Raw genomic sequence first — 19,380 nt, forward strand, 5'->3', positions numbered from 1 at the left:
TTGACGAGGCGAGCGGAATATAAAATGCGGGTTTACGATTAATTGGGGAATTGGGATAGCAAGTTGGATATCCGTTCTTAAATAATAGTAGATCAAGGTATTCGTATTTAAATCTATAGGTCTAGTGGTTAACTCAGTGAATGCCTGAGGTATGGGAGCGGCACGGTGTTTTCTGTTACGTCAAATGTCAGCGTGACTTCATTTTTTTTTTTTAATGGCAACCAAACCTCTCTGGGAGGTTTATTTCTGCCAATGTCGAGTGAAAATTGACATAGTTATCAATAGAACGTGGTGGGTGTTTCAGTTCTATTGATTTTTCATGGATTCCGTGGAGTTAAGTATGCCCGTAAGCAGGTTTCAAGACGCCACCGGGTCCAAAGCGGGTTGTTCATACGACAACCCACTCGACACTCGATGCGCGCTCAAATTCGAAGTATTTCATTGTTTTTTAATGATTTATCACTTCACTGCACTTTAGAACACAAAATAACACCAAATTTGTACACTAAAGTCCATTAAATAATAAATTGAAACCATTAAAACAGATCGACCATGCTTCCCGTTCAACTACCCTCCACGGAATCACGTGACTTCATATTTGTATGCTCTGTTCTGTCACGTTATAGTATGTGAAAATGACCCCTCCCTTGCCGCTTCCATACTACCGCACTGAACGAGTTAAACGCTAAGACCTAATGACTCGTACCTGACCTTAATTACCAATTTTTTAGTAAATATACTAACTTTTATGTAACAGAATTATAGGTTAAACTTTTCACCGAAAAGCAGGCTCATAAAAATCTCAGAATCAACTTACCTATTTCTAAAATGCCATTGTGCTGAATCAAAATAATCACAATATACTTTTTTAACAAAAACCAAACATAGGCAACGATTTCTTTGATTCGGATCATTGAAATTTTCTTTTATTGCTTTTGTTAGAATTCTCTTCCTGTGATGTAAAATAAATAAAACAGGAAAAATGCCCAAATTTTTCCTATCATTTTCCGTGCCACAATTTTAGAATTTGAACTCTAACCTAACCTGCACCTGTCGTTGTAACAGACAGTTTTATTTTTATGTCAAAAAAGGTTATCTTGCTGTCCGCCCGGACATTTTAAATTCAAAAGAAAGAATGAAATGCACTACCTGGATATCGGAATACCATTGGGTGCAATATTTCCCGCTCCAGTGTTGCCAGTTTTTCCCACTTTTACAAAACGGATGGCACTTGATAAAGTTTATCTTGGAAATGTAGAATACAAAAATCAAAAGTTATATTTCAGGCTTTGCCGACTTTAACTTTACAACTGTGAATAGCATTTTGTTAAAACTCCCTTTAGGTATAGATAGTTGGTATTTAGATTTGCATTATTCTTCTACAAATTATCTACATCAACACAAATTTTAAAAAGAGGAAAGATTTTGTTCATTTGTATTGAAAGCTTGCTCCAAAATTATTGGACCGATTTGAAAAAATATTTCATTATTTCATTTATTGTGTTATGAAGTTTGCCGGGTCAGCTAGTTATTAATAAGAATGCGAGTGCTCCTTAGGTCCCAGTTTCTTTTCCAAAAAACTAAGAATATTACCGAAACTATCTACAGAATCGTTTTATTATTATCTACATAAAGAATGAGTAATTTGTCCCATCAAAAGCAAGGTAAAACAAAGAGCATTAATGATTTTAATATTTCAGAGTCATCGACTGCGTGTCGAAATTATATTATGAATTCTGATCTGCCTGTAGAGTGACTCAATTAGTGATGGGAAGTGTCCAGGTATTTGCGGGACGTTTAGGGTTAAATGATTTTAATTAAATACTTTAGGTGTCAAACCGCTGGGAGCTTCTTATTACGTTTAATAATATAGACTATCCGGGCCTTTTCAAGGCGAGAGTGAATAGACTTACAGGGCAGATATGTACCATCCTAGACTGCATCCCACTTACCACCAGGTGGTTGTGGCCATTGTGGTCAAATACCTGCCTTGTTATACATAAAAAAAGTAGCACGAAGTTAAAGTAGCCAGATTGCCAAAACTTAAAACCAAAGGTGATTCTTTAGTAAAATGGACCGATTTTATTGTAAGGAATTTGCTGACAGTTTAAGAAAAGTTCTGAAGATCACTTGCACGCCGTATTGGACGAGAGCCAAGGGTTACGCCTTTGCTCGACCGTGAAGATATATCAGGAAGTCATGTACTTCTTTCATATCTAGATCCACACCTGACCGCTTTGATCGTGTGAATCCCTGAGGCACACGATCCGATGCGGACTGACCGAGACTGACGTAGGGTGGAACGTCCAGTGTCCCAACCATAGAGATATAGATAGATGCCAACTAATGCGCTGAGTTCCAAACTCAGTGTCGCATTAGAAATTCACACACACAAAGTAATTAAAATGTGTGCTCATTATCCACTGTGGTATCAGTACTCAACGTTAGAATAATCTTTAGTACTACGCAAGCAATGTAAACTTCTTTTTTTTATGTGACAGGAGGCAAACGAGCAGATGGAGCAAACTGTTTACATATGACGTTGCTGCTGTCATCATTGCTGTCACGAGCAATGTGTTCTGTTTTTTTTTTGGGATTTTTGGGCATATTGCTGCGACACCGGCCCCGCCCCCTTGTCACATCTCCCTTTAGTTTTTGTGATCTGTGGTCCCAACTATCTGAACTTTTCTGTCCCGATTTTTATTGTTTCTTACACAACCCTATCTACACCTGATGAGCGTTCTTTACATAAATTGGGTCGGATGTTTATTCAGTCCAACGCTTAATGAAGTGTTTAATATTAATCCTGTCTCTTTCCATTGTCTGGTACAAAGCCGATCGCGTTTTATAATTACTCGTTGTTTATCTTTGGTACTTATTCAGGGAAAATGGTATATTTTCCGAAAAGACCTGAAATATTGTAATCCCTTAAATATGAAGCTTTTATTAACTCACCTTTTTACTTTTTAACTAAACTACTAATCATTAAAGCGAGCAGCTAAGGACTGGAATGCTGTTGTCTTTCCCCAACTTCTTCAAGGCAAGAGAAAAATCCATTTACTTGGACAAGAATGTACCACCCTAGACTGCATCTAATTGAACATCAGGTGCGAGTGCAGTCAAATACCTACCTGCCTTGTTCTGTTTGCTTACCATGAGTTTACGTTACGTGTGCTCGTACCACGTGTTTACGTCGCGTGTAGCGACTGCGTAAAAAATGACATTAAATGTATGACAGATTGTACAGCGCCCTTAGCGGCTACTTTCAAGAAATAAAATCTTCATAGATTTTTTGACGTAGGTACTCGCTAGCGAGCAGACCTAACATAAACTCATGGTCAGTACCTCTAGCATGAACAGCTTTCGTCTTCGAATCGTTTGCGTACTCGATAAAATTCGATACTCAGTCTTCGAATTAAACAATAACATGACAATTTTGATTCTCAAAATAAGTTTCGTGCAACCACATCTCATATTAAGTTCACTTTACGACACGTTCACAAGGGCGCTGTTGTAGTTTTCTTACTAAATCTTTTGATGGCGATTCGAGTACGCAAACGATTTGAACTCGAAAGTTTTTCGTGCTAGCCGTACTGGACACTGTATAAAAAGTAATTAAAAATAAGCCAAGTAAGACTAAGACCTGACGATAAAGAAAATATAGTTAGGTTCAGTTTAATCCTGCAAACACAATTTCTGTTTCAATTCCATTCCATTGCACTGTCTGTATCAAAATCAAATACATCATTATTTATGATCGATCTGCTTTGATCTAAGGCTGGCCCAGATCCAACAAATTGGATTTGCTGTCCATTAGATCTTTCTTAATTGTTTGGTGGTTTGGGATCAACCTTATCGTACGAGCTTAGGTGGCCATGCTTCATTTTGTGGTTAGGACAATTATTTCGGTTGGGAGTCTCGTAGTAACACAATTTGATTACCTATTTCTCTCAATTCTGGTGGCATTTTTTTGATTTTTCGGAATTCCAATGATATTCAAGTAAAAGCTTAGCCATCTAGAACACCACTTGATAACCTCATTTTTCTAAGAGTTGTGTATGCTCGAGGTATGTTTTGTTTATATTTTACTGACTTGATTTTCTGAGCTTGAAAAATGCCTGCTTCAGCTAGGATTTGAACCTCTTACTTATCCTTTAACTTTGTTATAAAAGTATTTAGTGTGCAGAAACTGTCATTAAGTATTACATTTATTTATAAATCTGGCTTATTACGATGTAAATCAAAATTGACATGCAAGACAGATTACAACCAACATGGACACCCTATTTACTACCTAGGGAATTTGTAGGAGTTATTTTCTTATTAAATAACTCCTTAGATAATACTGTGTACTTAAATCCAGCGTGTTATGGTTGGTTTGGTAAGAGAGAGACTAAAAATTACTGTACAAATAGATATTCCGAGTAAAGGTCAATTTAATAAGAACCCGTCTTGCCGGCCTGGGGACTCTCCAGACCAAATCTACCATTTGCCTCTAGTAAATAATGTGTTTTAATATTAACACATCAACATCCCATTTATAGTGTCCCGCAAAAAACTGATACTTACGTTCGAATTTGTAAAACGTCTTACACAATAGTCAAGTTTAGCAGGATATTACATAACAGGATCGTATTTAAAAACTACATTGTCGTAGGAAAGGGCGATTAGCCCAGTTTTTTGATTCGTAGTTAAAATAACCAATAGTCAAATTTGACAGATATCAAATGAGTTCAAATGACAAGTGGTTAAATAACAAAAAAAAATTTTTTTCGAACAATGGTTAGCTTAACTTTTAGTAGATTTTTAACTATTAGTTATTTAAACTATGAATAAAAAAACTGGATAAAACGTACGTTCACACAGCTCTAAAGCAGAATCGTCATTACAATTTTTCCATAAAAACGTCTATAATTTTCTTTTGGAATATATTAGCATTTTCCAAAGTAAATATACTTTATGAGCTGCTTAGATATGAATGCTTATTGAACGTTCGAGTCGTATACGATAAAGTAAATTCCAATTAGGTAGATAGATAATTTGTTTTGTAAATAAACCAGTATCGCGACATATTTGCCATTTTCTGCTCGTGTACGGTTGGGGTACTCGAGTTTGCCACAGCCCGGAGGTTTCAGCCAGCCTGTGATATCATTATTATTTATTATTACATTAAAGGAAAGGTACCCAAAAATGTGTCTGTAGAAGAATCCAGAGTCACTTCTTCAAAAAATAGGTCGTTACGTATGAGCCAACTTTTATGGCTATGCTTCTATGGCTTTTTTTTTCGTGATAGAGGCCCGTTTTAGTTGCATAAAAGTAGTTTTGTTAAAAACAATATAAAACAGATGCTGTTCCATAATGTATCGACTGTTAAATGTTTAAATCACTTTAGTAGACCGAAAAGGGCTGTCTTATTGCTCAGATTGAAAATTCAACCATATTGTGAATTGATTTTAGGTTATAATCTTCTGACACTGACAACTTATAAATAAATTCATCTTAACTGATAAAATAATGACTGCTTCAATTCGTTGAGATCGAACAGTATTTATTTACTTTTATAAAAAGTGGGTTTTTAATAACTAAATAATGTGTTTCGCTCTCAGAACGTTGATTTGAAAGTAATAGACGCTTGCACGCCAATTAATATTTTATTTTATTTATTCATTAATAGGTACAGTTACAGTACATAGAATACTACTTTAATATCACGAACTTCCCAACATTTCGTTGCCCCATTATCAAGTTCACCATCTCATAATGTCTTGGCTGTTTTCCTCGACCTGTGGCTTTCTGCAGATGTTTATTTTCATCAGAGAGCTACGAGGTGTGAATAAAACAAATGTACGCTATAATAAAATTTATTTATCGCCACCGCTGCTCGCGCTGGGACTGGGTAGAAGGAACACAAGACCTGCAACACCTGGAAATGTAATAAAATATAATACAATAAGAGAAAAAAGAAAGAGCACTTACCATAGTTGGAATATGGGCGTAAAATTATACGAGTCATTGACGAATAAGTTGGAAGGTAACTTATGGCATAAAAAGCTAGAGAAGTTTAATTTCTAATAAAAGCAAGAATGAACAAACTGTGCACATATCAGACAAAAGAACTGTAATCAAGTTCTGTTGTCAAAATTGATGAATCATAGGCATCTGAATCTGATATATTTAGTTGGATTTGACATAAGAAAACATACCTACTTAATATTTTTTTTAAACACAAGAAACTACACTGGTCTCGAAATCATAACAGCGAAACGATTCCAATACATTTAAGTTTTCTTTTACATTAGCAACGTGGCAAAATGAATGCGAGATATGTAATCAAAATTTTTTCAATTGTTAATTTCGCAGTAGAAATGCGCTACTGATGTTTATAGCGATTTATTTATCACAAAGATTTTCTTTAAGTTTCGTATCAACTTTTACTTACAAAACGTCAAAATGGAAAGAGCCAGAAACGGCACCATACACCCTGCTGTCAACATCACAGGAAACAAAACACTGCCGAGCAGAGAGCCCATTCTGCCCACCATCACTATTATTGATATGGAGAGGGACCTGAAATGTAAAAAAAAAAAAACAAATTTAAATATTTCACAAAGGATAAGTAAAAATATTAGGCATATACAAGTTGTTCCCTGTAAGGTTTCAAGCCGAAGGCAGGTAAAAGGTGAGGACCAAACTTACCGATTACACCCCTATAAAGCCTATTAGGTCATAAATTAAAAAAAGGCATAAAATTACTTCTAAACTACGAAAAATCGTAGAGCACATGGGGGTGAAAACGATAAGTCTAGTCTTCACCTATCATCTGCCTTCGGCTTGATACCTTACAGGAAACACCCTGTATAGCATTTTTGTTATTATCATCCAAACCTCGCCTAATGATCTGAAGATAGCCACTGAAAATCAGTTTCGTCGTCAATCTTAAATAATTTATAATGTAATGCTTTATTTTATTAAAATAATAAATCTTTTCTATTCTCATTCATTGCCTCAAAAAGGCTATACAATAAGAAGGAGATTAAATATCATCGTATCAGCGTTCCGTCCCAAATATCATGTAGGTCAACATCCGACACTTTAGCATTTAATCTCTACTTCAATGGGGACGTAAAATATTGCACATATAGAGGAGCAGACTCACTGGGAGCGTTCGCGTGTAACGAGTATGCCCGAGCGTTGTAGCGAAAGGAATTCGCTGGCGAATTAATTTTACAATGTTTAATTAGCTCTCCCCCATTTTGACTTTTATTCTGGCGTGTTAATCACGCCCAAAAACAAAGGAAATATTTTTCCTTCTTTAAAAAAGGAGTGAACCCGTGATTTTGATAACATGAAATCAATGTCAACTTGCACAAAAACTAAAAATGAGTAATCCTTGATCCGCTATCATATTCCATAAGTTCTTACACACAAAAGCAGTTCACTGCGTCAGAGATAAGAAAACATACTGAAAAAATATTTGGCACTTTTTATCTCAACTCTGCTCTCACGAAAAAATGACTTGCGAACTAGATATGAACTGATAACCATGACATAACATAACGATGTTATCTGTGTACAAACATTAGTGTGAGCATTCCTCTTAGTAGCCCGAGGTTAGTGAGTAGACTCCTTTAGTAAGATTCACGATGAGCCAGCAGAATTGCGTTGGAACATTGTCATTATTCACGAAAAATGGCTACGTAAAGATTGCTGAATCAACACCAGGTTATTGATGAAATCTGAATATAAATAGCAGGTGACAAAAACGTATTGTTCTCGTAAGACTGAAAAGTGTAGGTATTCGTACTTTATTTTAATATCAGAAATAGCTAAGGCATTTATTTTTGGTGGTAGACTTTTCGTTTTTTTCCACTTAACTATAAACTTTAGTACACACACAGCATCTTATAAAAGACATCATAAAGGCTTTGAAAATTATAAATAACTTGAAAAAATCGAACTGCCTAAGGCGGGAATTGAACCCACGACTATCATAAAGGCTTGTCAGCAACTTCATTGTATCGATAGCAATAAGGTGGTATTTCGCGGATTGAAATAATATGTTATGACACTGAATTTACAAATATCTAAATATCCAAACCCATATTAGCATACAATTTTAACGTCTCTGTACTGGGAAATATTGGTGGTGGACTTCTTCAAGAAACAATGAGGGAAGATGGAAGAAGAAGCTCATGAGCTCTAAGCATAATGAAAGGAAAAGTAAAAATTACGTACCTCAAAGTCGTTGGAAAGACTCTGACCAGCAAGTTCTGCTGTAAACTTAGGGCAGTCTGCATGAACCCGCAGGTCGCTGATATGAGCAAAGCTATCAGAATCAGCGTATTCGTCCAGTAGAGGGAGCCGGAACACGCAGCACAGAAGAGAAGCAGAGCGAACATTAGGGGCTTGTGGCCGAATATCCCCACTGCGTAGGTGCTTAGACAGATCCCGAGGAGGGACATGAAACCGAGGATCATGCCGTTGGTGTAGGTTTCTGGACCGCTGACTTGCTGTAAATAGAAAATTATGTATGTAATTCTTCAATTGGGGGACCTCTACAGGGTGACAGGATACTCGACCTATTTATTCCTTGAAAAGGGTAATACTAGATCATTAGCAACAAAAAAAAAGCTTAATGAAAATAGAAATAATATAAAATCCTTTCCAGGTTATTTCTTGAAAGGAATTTATATTATTTCTATTCGTACTCATCGGGCTATGTCAGCGACTTTATTTCGTTTACGGATTTCCTCATTTCCGATTCGATCTCGTAAAGAAACACCAAGCATATAGCCCTCTCCATAGCACGTTGTGCAACTTCGAGCTTCTGTAAGGCCTATAGTAAGAGAGGTCACGTTTCTGAGCCATAGTCAACACTGGTAACACACATTGGTTGTAGATCTTAGTCTTCAGGCACAGAGGTATTGTGGATTTCAATAGCAAAGCAAAACTTTATTCTTAAGTATAAATTGATAGGTCGTTTCGAAGTTATTAATTACGCCTACACGTGACACGTAAATTAATAATATTCAAGTTATAAATAACAACACACTGAATAGCATTTTGAGTCAAACGCGAAACTATGTCATATACCCAGGATCAATCATCTTCATCTAAATATTTACCGGGAACACATCCGAACATAACCAAAACCAAAGCGTATGGCTTAACTTCACTAATCACTAACGTCTGCCTTCGAGCTTTAGGCTAAGAACTCACGGCGCGATTTGCACCTGCGGCCGCCGCGGATGTGGAATTGACGTTTTATTTCAAAACTCAAGGGACCTGTTATTTGCGCGATTACGCAGTAACGGGCGATAAACGCAAGACCGGCAGTTAAGTCACTGGTACAAAATGGTCGCCTGATAATCAATCGCAGAGCATGCGGGCGCAAATCGCAGAGGCTGCGGTTACCGCCGTCCGCACGATTTTTGCTGCCGGTGCAGCGGGACCCGCATACAACCGCGCACGCTGCGGGCGCAAACCACGTCGTGAATTGTGCATTAATACATAAGTATCTGCATTCTACAAAAGCTGCGGGCGCGGGTGAAAATCGCGCCGTGAGTTCATAGCCTTAGCTGGCTCCGCGAAATGAGAAACTTGATCCGAACAATATTGTTCATGCGGAAACTTTGTAGTGATTAGACAGAATCAGAATTGACTGACGACAGCATATCGCTAAACATTGGCACCTTATATCGTTGTAATACAGGCTATTTTGCAATAACAATGTATTGTCTGATGCGCTGTCGACTGTACTTTAATTTTACGTCACAATCTTGTCACATTTCAGGTCGAGATAGGGTTATTTATTTGCGTCATGTCACGTCAAATAATTACTGAACTTTCATCCCTTATATCATCCTCTTGTTTACAGAACAAAAGAAGCTTATATTAGCCCGAAGGTCAACTGGTAGAGAATGCTTTAGTATCGTAAATTTTATTGGCATTTATGAATAAATAAACAAATAAGGTGTATTTAGTCTGATTTATATCTGTGCCATGATCATCATCATTCCTATACTGATTATAGGACTTCCATTGCTTAACATTGGCCTACCCTTAGATTTATAAAGCCTAGATAGTTAATTATAATATAATTAATAACGTATTAAAAATTTCCCTACTTTCGGGGAAATCGCCTTCACTATCCACACTCCCCAACAAAATTGACACTAATGACATAAGATTTTGGCCTCACTTTTGACGAAGCGTTTGTATGAAGACTATCCATCCAGTGGGTCTAGACAAAGTGCAAATTATAATCGCAAACCAGTCGCAAAGTGGTCGAAAAGCCCCTTTTTTGTATGGAGTTTTGACGGATTCGATTTTCGATTCGATCAAAAAGTGCGTTTTGTCTAGGGGGGCAGGCTTTATTAATCTAAGGGCCTAGCTCAATAATTTCCAGATCGGCCACCTAATTGAAAATCTATGGTTTCTAGCAACCCTACCTACCTTTCTTAGAAAACGTTTATCGATTTAGGCTAAGAAAGAGTAAGTTTATTGTACAAATAAGATTTTCGTACAAAAATAAACAATCAAAATGTGTACTAACCGGCACACAAATTTCAGTCTTATTAACAGTGAGATTGGTTTCCAAATACGATGCATTCTTCATGTAAATCTCCTTCTTGTGTAAGGAATCGGTATAATCTGTTATCATCTCACAAAACCAATCGGTCTGGTTGTGTTCTCTTTGGTAGTTTTCCACTATGGTTGATATTTGAGGGTACCATAATCGAAGAGAGCTGTATCTGTAATGATAAAAATTAATCATCATCATCATCATTTTCAGCCATAGGACGTTCACTACTGAACATAGGCCTCCCCCAATGCTTTCCACTTACCACTTGCCCCCAATAATTAATAATTAATTATAAATAACTTGAAAAAATCGAAATGCCTAAGGCAGGAATCAAACCCACGACCTTTCGCTTGCCGGGCGACTGCTCTTCCATCTGCGCTACTTATGCCCGTTTTCACCATCACTCCCTAATTTTTAAGTGACCCCTATGGCACACTTAACAGGAATTTTGTTTTCATAGGGGTGACTTAAAAATTTGGGATTGATGGTGAAAACCGCCATTAGACACTAGATGAACCCGTCGATGATTTGATGCAACTCTTAATGCTTAAAATTTTAATATCGATATAATTTAATGTTGTTAATCATTAAGTTTCCATGAGTAATAGGTCTAAGAATAAAAAAGGAATATGATCAAGAGCAAAAAATTCCATAATGACAGTTCACTACTCTTCTGCTAAAACGAGTTTGAATCAAGGTAAAAAGTCATTTAACGTGCATATACATTAATATTGAAAATATTAATATTGTAATGTCACTTTTTGTGTGAACACATAATAATCGGTTTATTCAACTTTGATCATCTGGCTTTGGTGGACTCCAAGCAACAATTTAGTGTCCTTTGGGATAAGATGACCTGGGTGATCAAAGTGGACTCCATTTTAATTATTATTTTAGTTTCCTTTGATCTTCCATAATAAATCACACCTCCGAAATAAACACCAAATTGACAAAAATCTACTCTAGAATCCTTGAAAGGGCCCAGTTACTGGAAGAAGAAATATTTAAAAATTCAATCCAGGGACTTGGCCCGTGGACAAAGCTAAAAGTGGGCCAAGTCACTGGAAGACTCACATGTCAAAAGTCGACGCCGGTTTTGGTATGTAGACTGCATAACAAGTACTATTATAGAAATTATAGTACTTATTACTTGCGACCGCCCGCGACTTCGTACGCGTGGATCCCGTTTTACCCCCTTAGGGGTGGAGTTTCGTAAATTCCTTTCTTAGCGGATGCCTACGTCATAACATCTACCTGATGCCAAACAGCCCGATCCGTCCAGGGGTTTGGGCTGTGATGGCGTTGATAGATCACTATGTCAGTCAGTCAGTCACCTTTGAGTTATACATTATATTTAGACAGAAAAAAAAGTACTTACGCGAGCAAACAAACGAACGTCATCACGGAGAACAAAAACAGTCGTCCCACTAAAGGCATCCTGAACAGGTTCTTGACTTCGAACAAAGCGTTCGTCAATTGTTTCTTCATCGTATCTTTGGTAGTTGGGGTAAACGTGCCGCTTGCACTCAGAGATGTTATCTGAAAAGTTGTTCATTCGTACAGTCAGCGTCAAATAGTGCGTGACACCCAAAGTGACCTAAATGTTGACAACACAGTCTTATTCCAATTTCAACAAAGACATGTTGCGAACTTTTTGGCTACTTTGGGTGACACGAACTACCCATTTGACGTACTCTACAGTAACGGTATAACCTTAGAATAATAAAATAAAAAAAAAATACGTTAGGATGATTCGTCAAGGTGACCCACTAATATTCCTTTGACTCTGGTTAAATCACCCTACAGCCAATAGGGGCAGAACAGTAGAGAAAAATGTTGCAAAAACAGAAAACAGTTGTATAAAAAAATTATAAAAATTTACTAAATAGCTAAAAATCCTTTGAGATCTAAATTTGGCACTTACAGGAAATGAATCTCTATCCTTCCCAGTGTTGGTGCAGTAAATATCTTTCAATACATCCAAAGCTTCATTTTCTTGTCCATGAGATAGTAGGAACTTAGGACTTTCTGGCAAGAAGTAGTATGAAACACCCGCTATAAGACTCCATATTGAGCAGATATAGAGGTAGAAGTTCCAGGAATGTAGAACTAAAAGAGAAACATTACGTTTAATTATGTGCATTCAAGGACCCACAAGGTGGACCGACGACCTCATAAATGTAGCAGGAAGGCGCTGGATGCAGGCCGCTGCCAACCGGTCATCATGGAAGTTATTGGGGGAGACCTATGTTCAGCAATGGACGTCCTATGGCTGAAATGATGATGATGTGCGTTCAATAGCCAAAGTTACTGGCACAATAATTGTGTGAGAGTGGTTGTTACAACTAATCATTTAGCTGTCTGAATGACAGTTTAACTTTCCTCCGGGACAAACTTCACCTTCATTGGTTGGGTTTTTGTGGCGGTCAAGCTGTAGATCCTGGTTACACAGGAGTTGCAGCGGTGGGAACGAGAGGTGGGAATAGTCCCGTTTAAATCATTTAGCTCTTGTTTTTTCTTAAAATTAGATAAAACCCATAGAAATTAAACAACTAATCGAAATAAGTCTAAAAGACAAAGTTGCCATTAGAGGACGTAGCGCACTTATCAACCCGGAAAGGGATCGTAACCGTATCAACTCCAGGCGGTCAGTATTCTTTGTATGAGACTCCATACTGCAACGCACACTTATCCGCACCGTAACGTAAAAGTCTCGCCTCGCGGTTGACAGCGCGCGAAAGGCTATGACAGCTCGCAAAAGGCGATACGGTGTCAATCCCTTTCCAAGTTGATAAGTCTGCTATGACCTTAATTCGATGTTGATTTACATGTAATTTTCTAATTCATGTATTTTAAAGACAGATGAGGTACTTTTAAAAGGTCACTGTAGTTTAAAAGTGTTGTGATAAAACTCGCAGCATGTCAAAGGTTAAGTAGTATTGATAAATCGAAGTGCATTCATAAATCATTATAAATATACTATTTTATTGCCGTAATAGTAATTATGAGATAATTTCATAAACACTTTTATTGTATGCTATATTAAGGTATAGTCACATTACAATTAAACGGCGCGGGGGCATCCATCCATATTCTATATTTTATGTTTGTAAAAAAAAATCTCTCAAAAAAAGTTTTTATGTCATTTGTGACAATTGAATTCAAAAACTAATTGTAAATGCAAATGAGCCTAACCTGAGATTATAATGTTATTTCAATTAAATAAGGAGTTATTCTTATCATTATAAATTACGGAGTTCTGAGTTAATGAAAATAAATCTAAATTGACAGCTTCCTTACTTTTTGAAGTAGGTTAATAAATATACAAGACACGTGCGCGACAACACTTGGTTTTCTATTATTATAGTCACGTTTTCTTTATTTTACATTTTCTGAAAACATTTATTTAATAGATACAAATAGCCGTATAAAGAACATTTACATGTTTTTAAGATAAGATAATGTGTCACGCATAATTCAAACAATAAAATAGATAATTCAATGTAAAGTTTTAAATGTGTTACCTTTTTAGAAATAAATTACCATATTTATAGACTTAAAAGAAATGCAATACAGCTATTTACGTTTTTAAAGTATAGTAAAGACTGGGTCATTAAATTACATTACCTATACGTATTGTTTAATTTTTTTTTAAAGTAGATAAAATGTTTTTGACTACTGTGACTCTACCACAAACCATTTTAAATAGTTATCTAAAAGAAAGGACATCGTGCCTTTCATTAGGTAGGTACCTACAATCCTACATAATTATTTTATTGACAATCTATTGGGGGCGTAGTGTAAGTTTACGTCAAACGCATTAGATAATTATCGACTGCATAAAAAAGTGACAGTAAATGTAAGACGGATTGTACGGCGCTCCTAGCGGAAACTTTCGAGAACGAAAATCTTCAAACTTTGAGACCTCGCATTTCGCCATTAAATAAAAAAAAAAATCGCATTAAATACGTTTGTTGTAAACTCGCATTTCGCCCCTTGGTATCAAAGACAAATAGGTACAGTCATTTATTTGTAAGTTACAACTCTTTGACAGATTCCTGTATGTTCTTAAATTAACACTATACATCATTTTCGTATCCACTCAGTTTAGTTTCCAATGCTGGAGCACCCAGCACCCTCTCTAAGACACCAGAGACTAGTAGAAGATACCTTAAACAGCGTAGTAAAACAACAACTTACCAAAGTACCCCTCAATCAGCACAAAGTCCCACTTATGTGGCAATATGGCCCATGACATAAGCGCTGTCAGAATCAATGACAGTGACATAAATGACGCATTCAACAGCAACACCCGGTCTCTCACGCCTCGGTGGACCATCTCTGACACCATCACTGCAGGCGTGGTGAAGCAGAAGCTTGAGCTAGAAAAAGACTTTATTACAGTTCGTGTTAAGTACATTTTACAATGAATCATGTAAGAGGAGAGTTCCAATTTCAAAAACAATGTTTCTTAAATTTTACGGCCAGTTCTAGAAATGGTTAGCTATTGTTTTTTTTGCTTTTTCTTTATTATTGAAACCTTACTTAGTTGACACAAAAAAAAAACAAAAGACTGATAATATTTTTTTATACATTTAGGCTAAGTTGAATCACCTAACTTTGTACACCGTAACTATAACGATAACCGGTGTATTTTGTATGAAGTTAGACAGATTTTTGACGTTTGTTTAAGTCAAAGTAAGATGGTGAATTCCAGCCTTAGGCTGCGAGAAGGACGGTTATGTTTTTGAGATAAATTATTGTGTCTATTCAAATGTTTATCATACAAATAAATTCAGTTATTGTTCATACAATTTTGTTTATTATGTAGAACAATAACGTGATTATTATTTCTATTGTTATTATGAGGAAAATTTTCTGATGTTGTGGAAATCGTTTTGCAATTATTGATTTCTAGGAATTTAGGTACGTTTTAATTGTAATTATCTATTAAGGATTTTATTTAGTTTTCACGTAAACTTCAGTAATCTACCCACAAAACAAATTTAAAACGTTAATTGCATAACAAATTACCTATCACGGGTTATTTTTAGATTATATATTATTTGAAAATACATGTTTATAAAACCTTCTTAAAATTTAAATAGAATCGATTTACGCAGCCCGTTTCTTGGGTCATATCTCACTACCAAGTTCAGCCTGTCTTGTAGTTTTGGAAAACAATACCGTGAGAGCCAATACGAAATGTTCCTATATAGTCCAGTCAATAAAGCATTATAGATGGAAATCAGTGGAACACAATTTCTGACCTCGGGACTTTATTAAGACTAGTTATCATTCGCTAAGAAAGGATTTTACGAAACTCCACCCCGGGGGTAAAACGGGATCCACGCGTACGAAGTCGCGGGCGGCCGCTTGTTTGAAATAAAACCGCCAACGTCAAGCCGCCGGGCTGTCGGCGGGTTTGACGTAAAGAGTCCTTAACATAGTCATTCATCATGGCTGAATATGCGCTGTCGACCATTCATGTTGGTATTTTTAAATCAACAACAATTAGTAAAACGTTGAATGAGTTGCCAGAATCATAAACGTCAGTATCAACTTAATAATAAGTACATAACGTAATTGTTCTTATAAAATTTATCTCTGAAATGTGACGTAATGTAAATATTTTTAAGGCCTATGTTTACATAAATTCTACACGAGTTATTATTATGTATTTTTAGGTTTAATTGGCCACCTAACCTGGTTATTCGTGTACCGATAACGATGACGTATAACTTATAAGGCTGGGTTGGTTGCACCATCTTACTTAACTTTAACAAACGTCAAAAATCTGACAAACTCAAAAAAAATGCACCGGTTATCGTTATAGTCACGGTTAAAGTTAGGTGCGCTCAAATCCCGTAGCAAGCATAGAAAACCGTTATTATTTCACGTTAAATATTTTAGTTATAAACGAAAAGTCATATTTAGGTACTCACAATATTCCCTCCATCAGCTTTCCAAATATCAACATCCACAAGTTTTGACTAGAACCTTCAATTATTGAGCATACGAAAATGCCCAATAATCCACTAACTAAAAATATTTTCCTCCCGAAAGCGTCTATGAGGAACCCTGTAAATAGAGCTGCACCAACTTGACCTGAAAATAAAAAACCAAATGGCGCATAAGTAGGTAGTCGTAGTAAGAGTGAATTTGCAACGAATATTGTATAGTCTGATATGCTGTGTGTAGTCCCGGCCATATCGCTAGGAAGCGATCATTAATATAGTCCTAGCAGAGACAGTGGTTTGAAATCGATAGGGGTATATCATTCATCATCATTCTGATCAGGGGGCGTAGTCTGAGTATAAGGCAAACGCAAGACTGCGTTAAAAACTGTCCGTTAGGGGCGCTGTACAATCCGTCATACATTTAATGTCACTTTTTTACGCAGTAGACATCGAAAGGGTTTGACGTAAACACGCACTACGCACCCAGGTCAGGTTTAGATAGTCTTCACTGCACTGTTTCTCTTACTAACCATAGACAAATGGAGGATTTTCTACACTCCACACGTTGGCTTGTCAGGTCTCAAAGGCCTGATGTTCGTATATTATTTTGTTCCTTAGTTGCCTTTTATGACGTCTAAAGGAGTAAAACGACGACGACATCATAAAGGTAGCAGGAAGGCGCTGGACGCAGGCCGCTACCAACCGGGCAACATGGAAAGCATTGGGGGAGGCCTATGTTCAGCAGTGGATGTCCTATGGCTGAGATGATGATAATGATGATGAAAGGAGTAAAATACAAGAGTGGTCCTATTCTATCTGCTGAATATTATTTAGTGAAAAATAAAGATCATAAAACACTTACCGAAAAACGGCATAGAATTCGCCAGTCCCTTTTGCATGATGTTCATATGCAGATCGCACTCCGCATTTGGCATAATATACGACGTAGTGGTGGTCACCATGGTGGTGGCACATTGCGCTGCTAAAGTGATGAAGAGAAGCCTGACGTGGAAGCGTCCAAACTTGCAGGCATCGAGGGCTTCTTCGAGTATCTCCATTGGGTCTTTTTCGTCTTTGGATTCTGAGCTTTGGTTGCCATTCTGCGATTCTGATGACGTTTAGATAGAGTCTAAAAACTTTGTGATAGTGTTTACGTAGAGTTTACTTTATGATGGCGTTTAGACGGAGTCTCCAAACCTTATGATAACTGGTTTTTTCTTAGCCTTAATGTAAATTCGGTATTTAAATGTTATGCCTATAATTTACATTAAGCAAGTACCCAAATGTTAAATTATTTGGAAAGGTATGTACGTATCTACGATAGTAATAAATTTGAATATGTATTGCATTTGCTTCGTAAAGAAGAGATAGTACATAATTATTACAAGGATAGTGAACTTTTTACTATGAAGTAGTCGCCTGACATGACAAAATCGACATGCCCCCTGAGCAGTATTAGCCTAGGCGCAGACCACCGACTTTTAGTCAAAAGATAGTTGGGCCCGATCTTAATTTGTATGAAGAATCGGACGATACTAAATCGGTGTAATGTGTTCACTTTCATACATCTCCATACTGATTAACAGCCCGACCCGACCATCGGCCAACTAACAGTCGGTGGCTTCGTTATTAAAAATTTTACCTCATTAAGCTACTCATTAGAACCAAGATCATCTAATTTTAAATGGAAGATTAGACCTACTGTACTCTCCACGCAATTCCATTGTGGAAAAAAATGAGGCAAAAATTAAGGCAGGCCTATATCGCATCGAACCTTGCCATATGATTGCATACAAACCTTTTCTAGAATTATCACTACGTTCACTGTCCTTCATTTTTTATATTGTCACATAAAACGCACATAAATAAAATAATTATTTTCTTATTATCTTTCACACGAGTCTATAAAAATACCAACACACAGTATCACAGTCACTTCACAATTAAACTTTCTTATTTAATGGTTCATATTATATTAAGATAGTGTGGATCATCAAACAAACTACGTAATAATACTATTGTCATCACGAAACGACAAATATATATGTGACATTGCGGCGTAACAAGTTTGAAGTCAGTGCATTTGAATAAAGACTGGTTTTTAAAAATAACATTTTTATTAAGAAGATCAATGAAGGTCACCAAGTTTAGGTCGTGGATATCTCTTTATACTTTACATTTATTGAGAATAAATTACACGTAAGAGCGGTCTCGTACGTATGTCCGATCCGAATCCGAAAAACACGATCCGGAGTAGCCATACAACTATTTGTATGGTCGTTTACGCACTAGACCCGATATTCGCCATCCAATATGTTTAGTTAGTTTTCTACATCACTATTTTGATGGATTTGTCACAAACATTACTATGAGGTCTCACAGTGCGCGTGGGCGCACAGGGTGACACACGAACCAATCACAGAGCTCTATTCAACGCTGTGCATTCGATTTGCTGCTTCACTTAAGCAAGCATCGTTTGCGAATACGGGCGTTAGTAAACTAGCATTATAAAAAGATGTTAAATTATGTCTGTGACATACGCGTTTAATAGACATTTATGTCGTGCACTATTAACCCACTTGTTACTAGCGTTTGATATACGGATCAACATACAAATTAAATTATTATAAACAATGAGGGTAGTTTGTGATAACATTGTTTATGTTAAACGATTCCTGTGGGGTCCCTTTGTCCATCAGAAGTGTTCTGTTCTCCATTGGGTTTCACATTTCACTTGTAAACGTTTTGTTGTTATCGTCAATTTAACTTTTTATACGGAAAACATGATAAGTTTTTATTATAAAGTATTTCTTGCCGAAATATAAACGTTTGTAA

At 36.6% G+C, this 19,380-nt stretch overlaps 1 protein-coding gene across 1 annotated transcript; it reads right to left on the reverse strand.

Moving 5' to 3' along the window:
* Window positions 1-5,702: 5,702 nt before the first annotated feature.
* On the reverse strand, window positions 5,703-18,542 carry LOC114357053 (synaptic vesicle glycoprotein 2B-like). The gene is made up of 10 exons (XM_028310493.1): window positions 18,344-18,542; window positions 17,408-17,653; window positions 16,531-16,693; window positions 14,786-14,967; window positions 12,510-12,694; window positions 11,964-12,124; window positions 10,556-10,754; window positions 8,236-8,510; window positions 6,440-6,567; window positions 5,703-5,923 (listed from the first exon to the last, which is right to left on the reverse strand). Exons 1-10 carry the CDS (start codon window positions 18,378-18,380, stop codon window positions 5,862-5,864), a joined length of 1,638 nt encoding a protein of 545 aa, XP_028166294.1. The 5' UTR covers window positions 18,381-18,542; the 3' UTR covers window positions 5,703-5,861.
* Window positions 18,543-19,380: the final 838 nt, after the last annotated feature.

This window comes from Ostrinia furnacalis, unplaced genomic scaffold (genome assembly GCF_004193835.3).
Source record: "Ostrinia furnacalis isolate ACB-3 unplaced genomic scaffold, ASM419383v2 OfSCF3022, whole genome shotgun sequence".
Classification (NCBI taxonomy): domain Eukaryota; kingdom Metazoa; phylum Arthropoda; class Insecta; order Lepidoptera; family Crambidae; genus Ostrinia; species Ostrinia furnacalis.

Excerpts from the sequence above, each read along its gene's own strand:
- LOC114357053 (XM_028310493.1), bottom strand. The coding sequence starts at position 18,380 with ATGAAGGACAGTGAACGTAGTGATAATTCTAGAAAAG. Across the intron at positions 12,695-14,785 it reads GCTGATTGAGGGGTACTTTG|TTCTACATTCCTGGAACTTC; the intron begins GTAAGTTGTTGT and ends TTTCTCTTTTAG. Across the intron at positions 6,568-8,235 it reads GTCTTTCCAACGACTTTGAG|GTCCCTCTCCATATCAATAA; the intron begins GTACGTAATTTT and ends TTTACATTTCAG.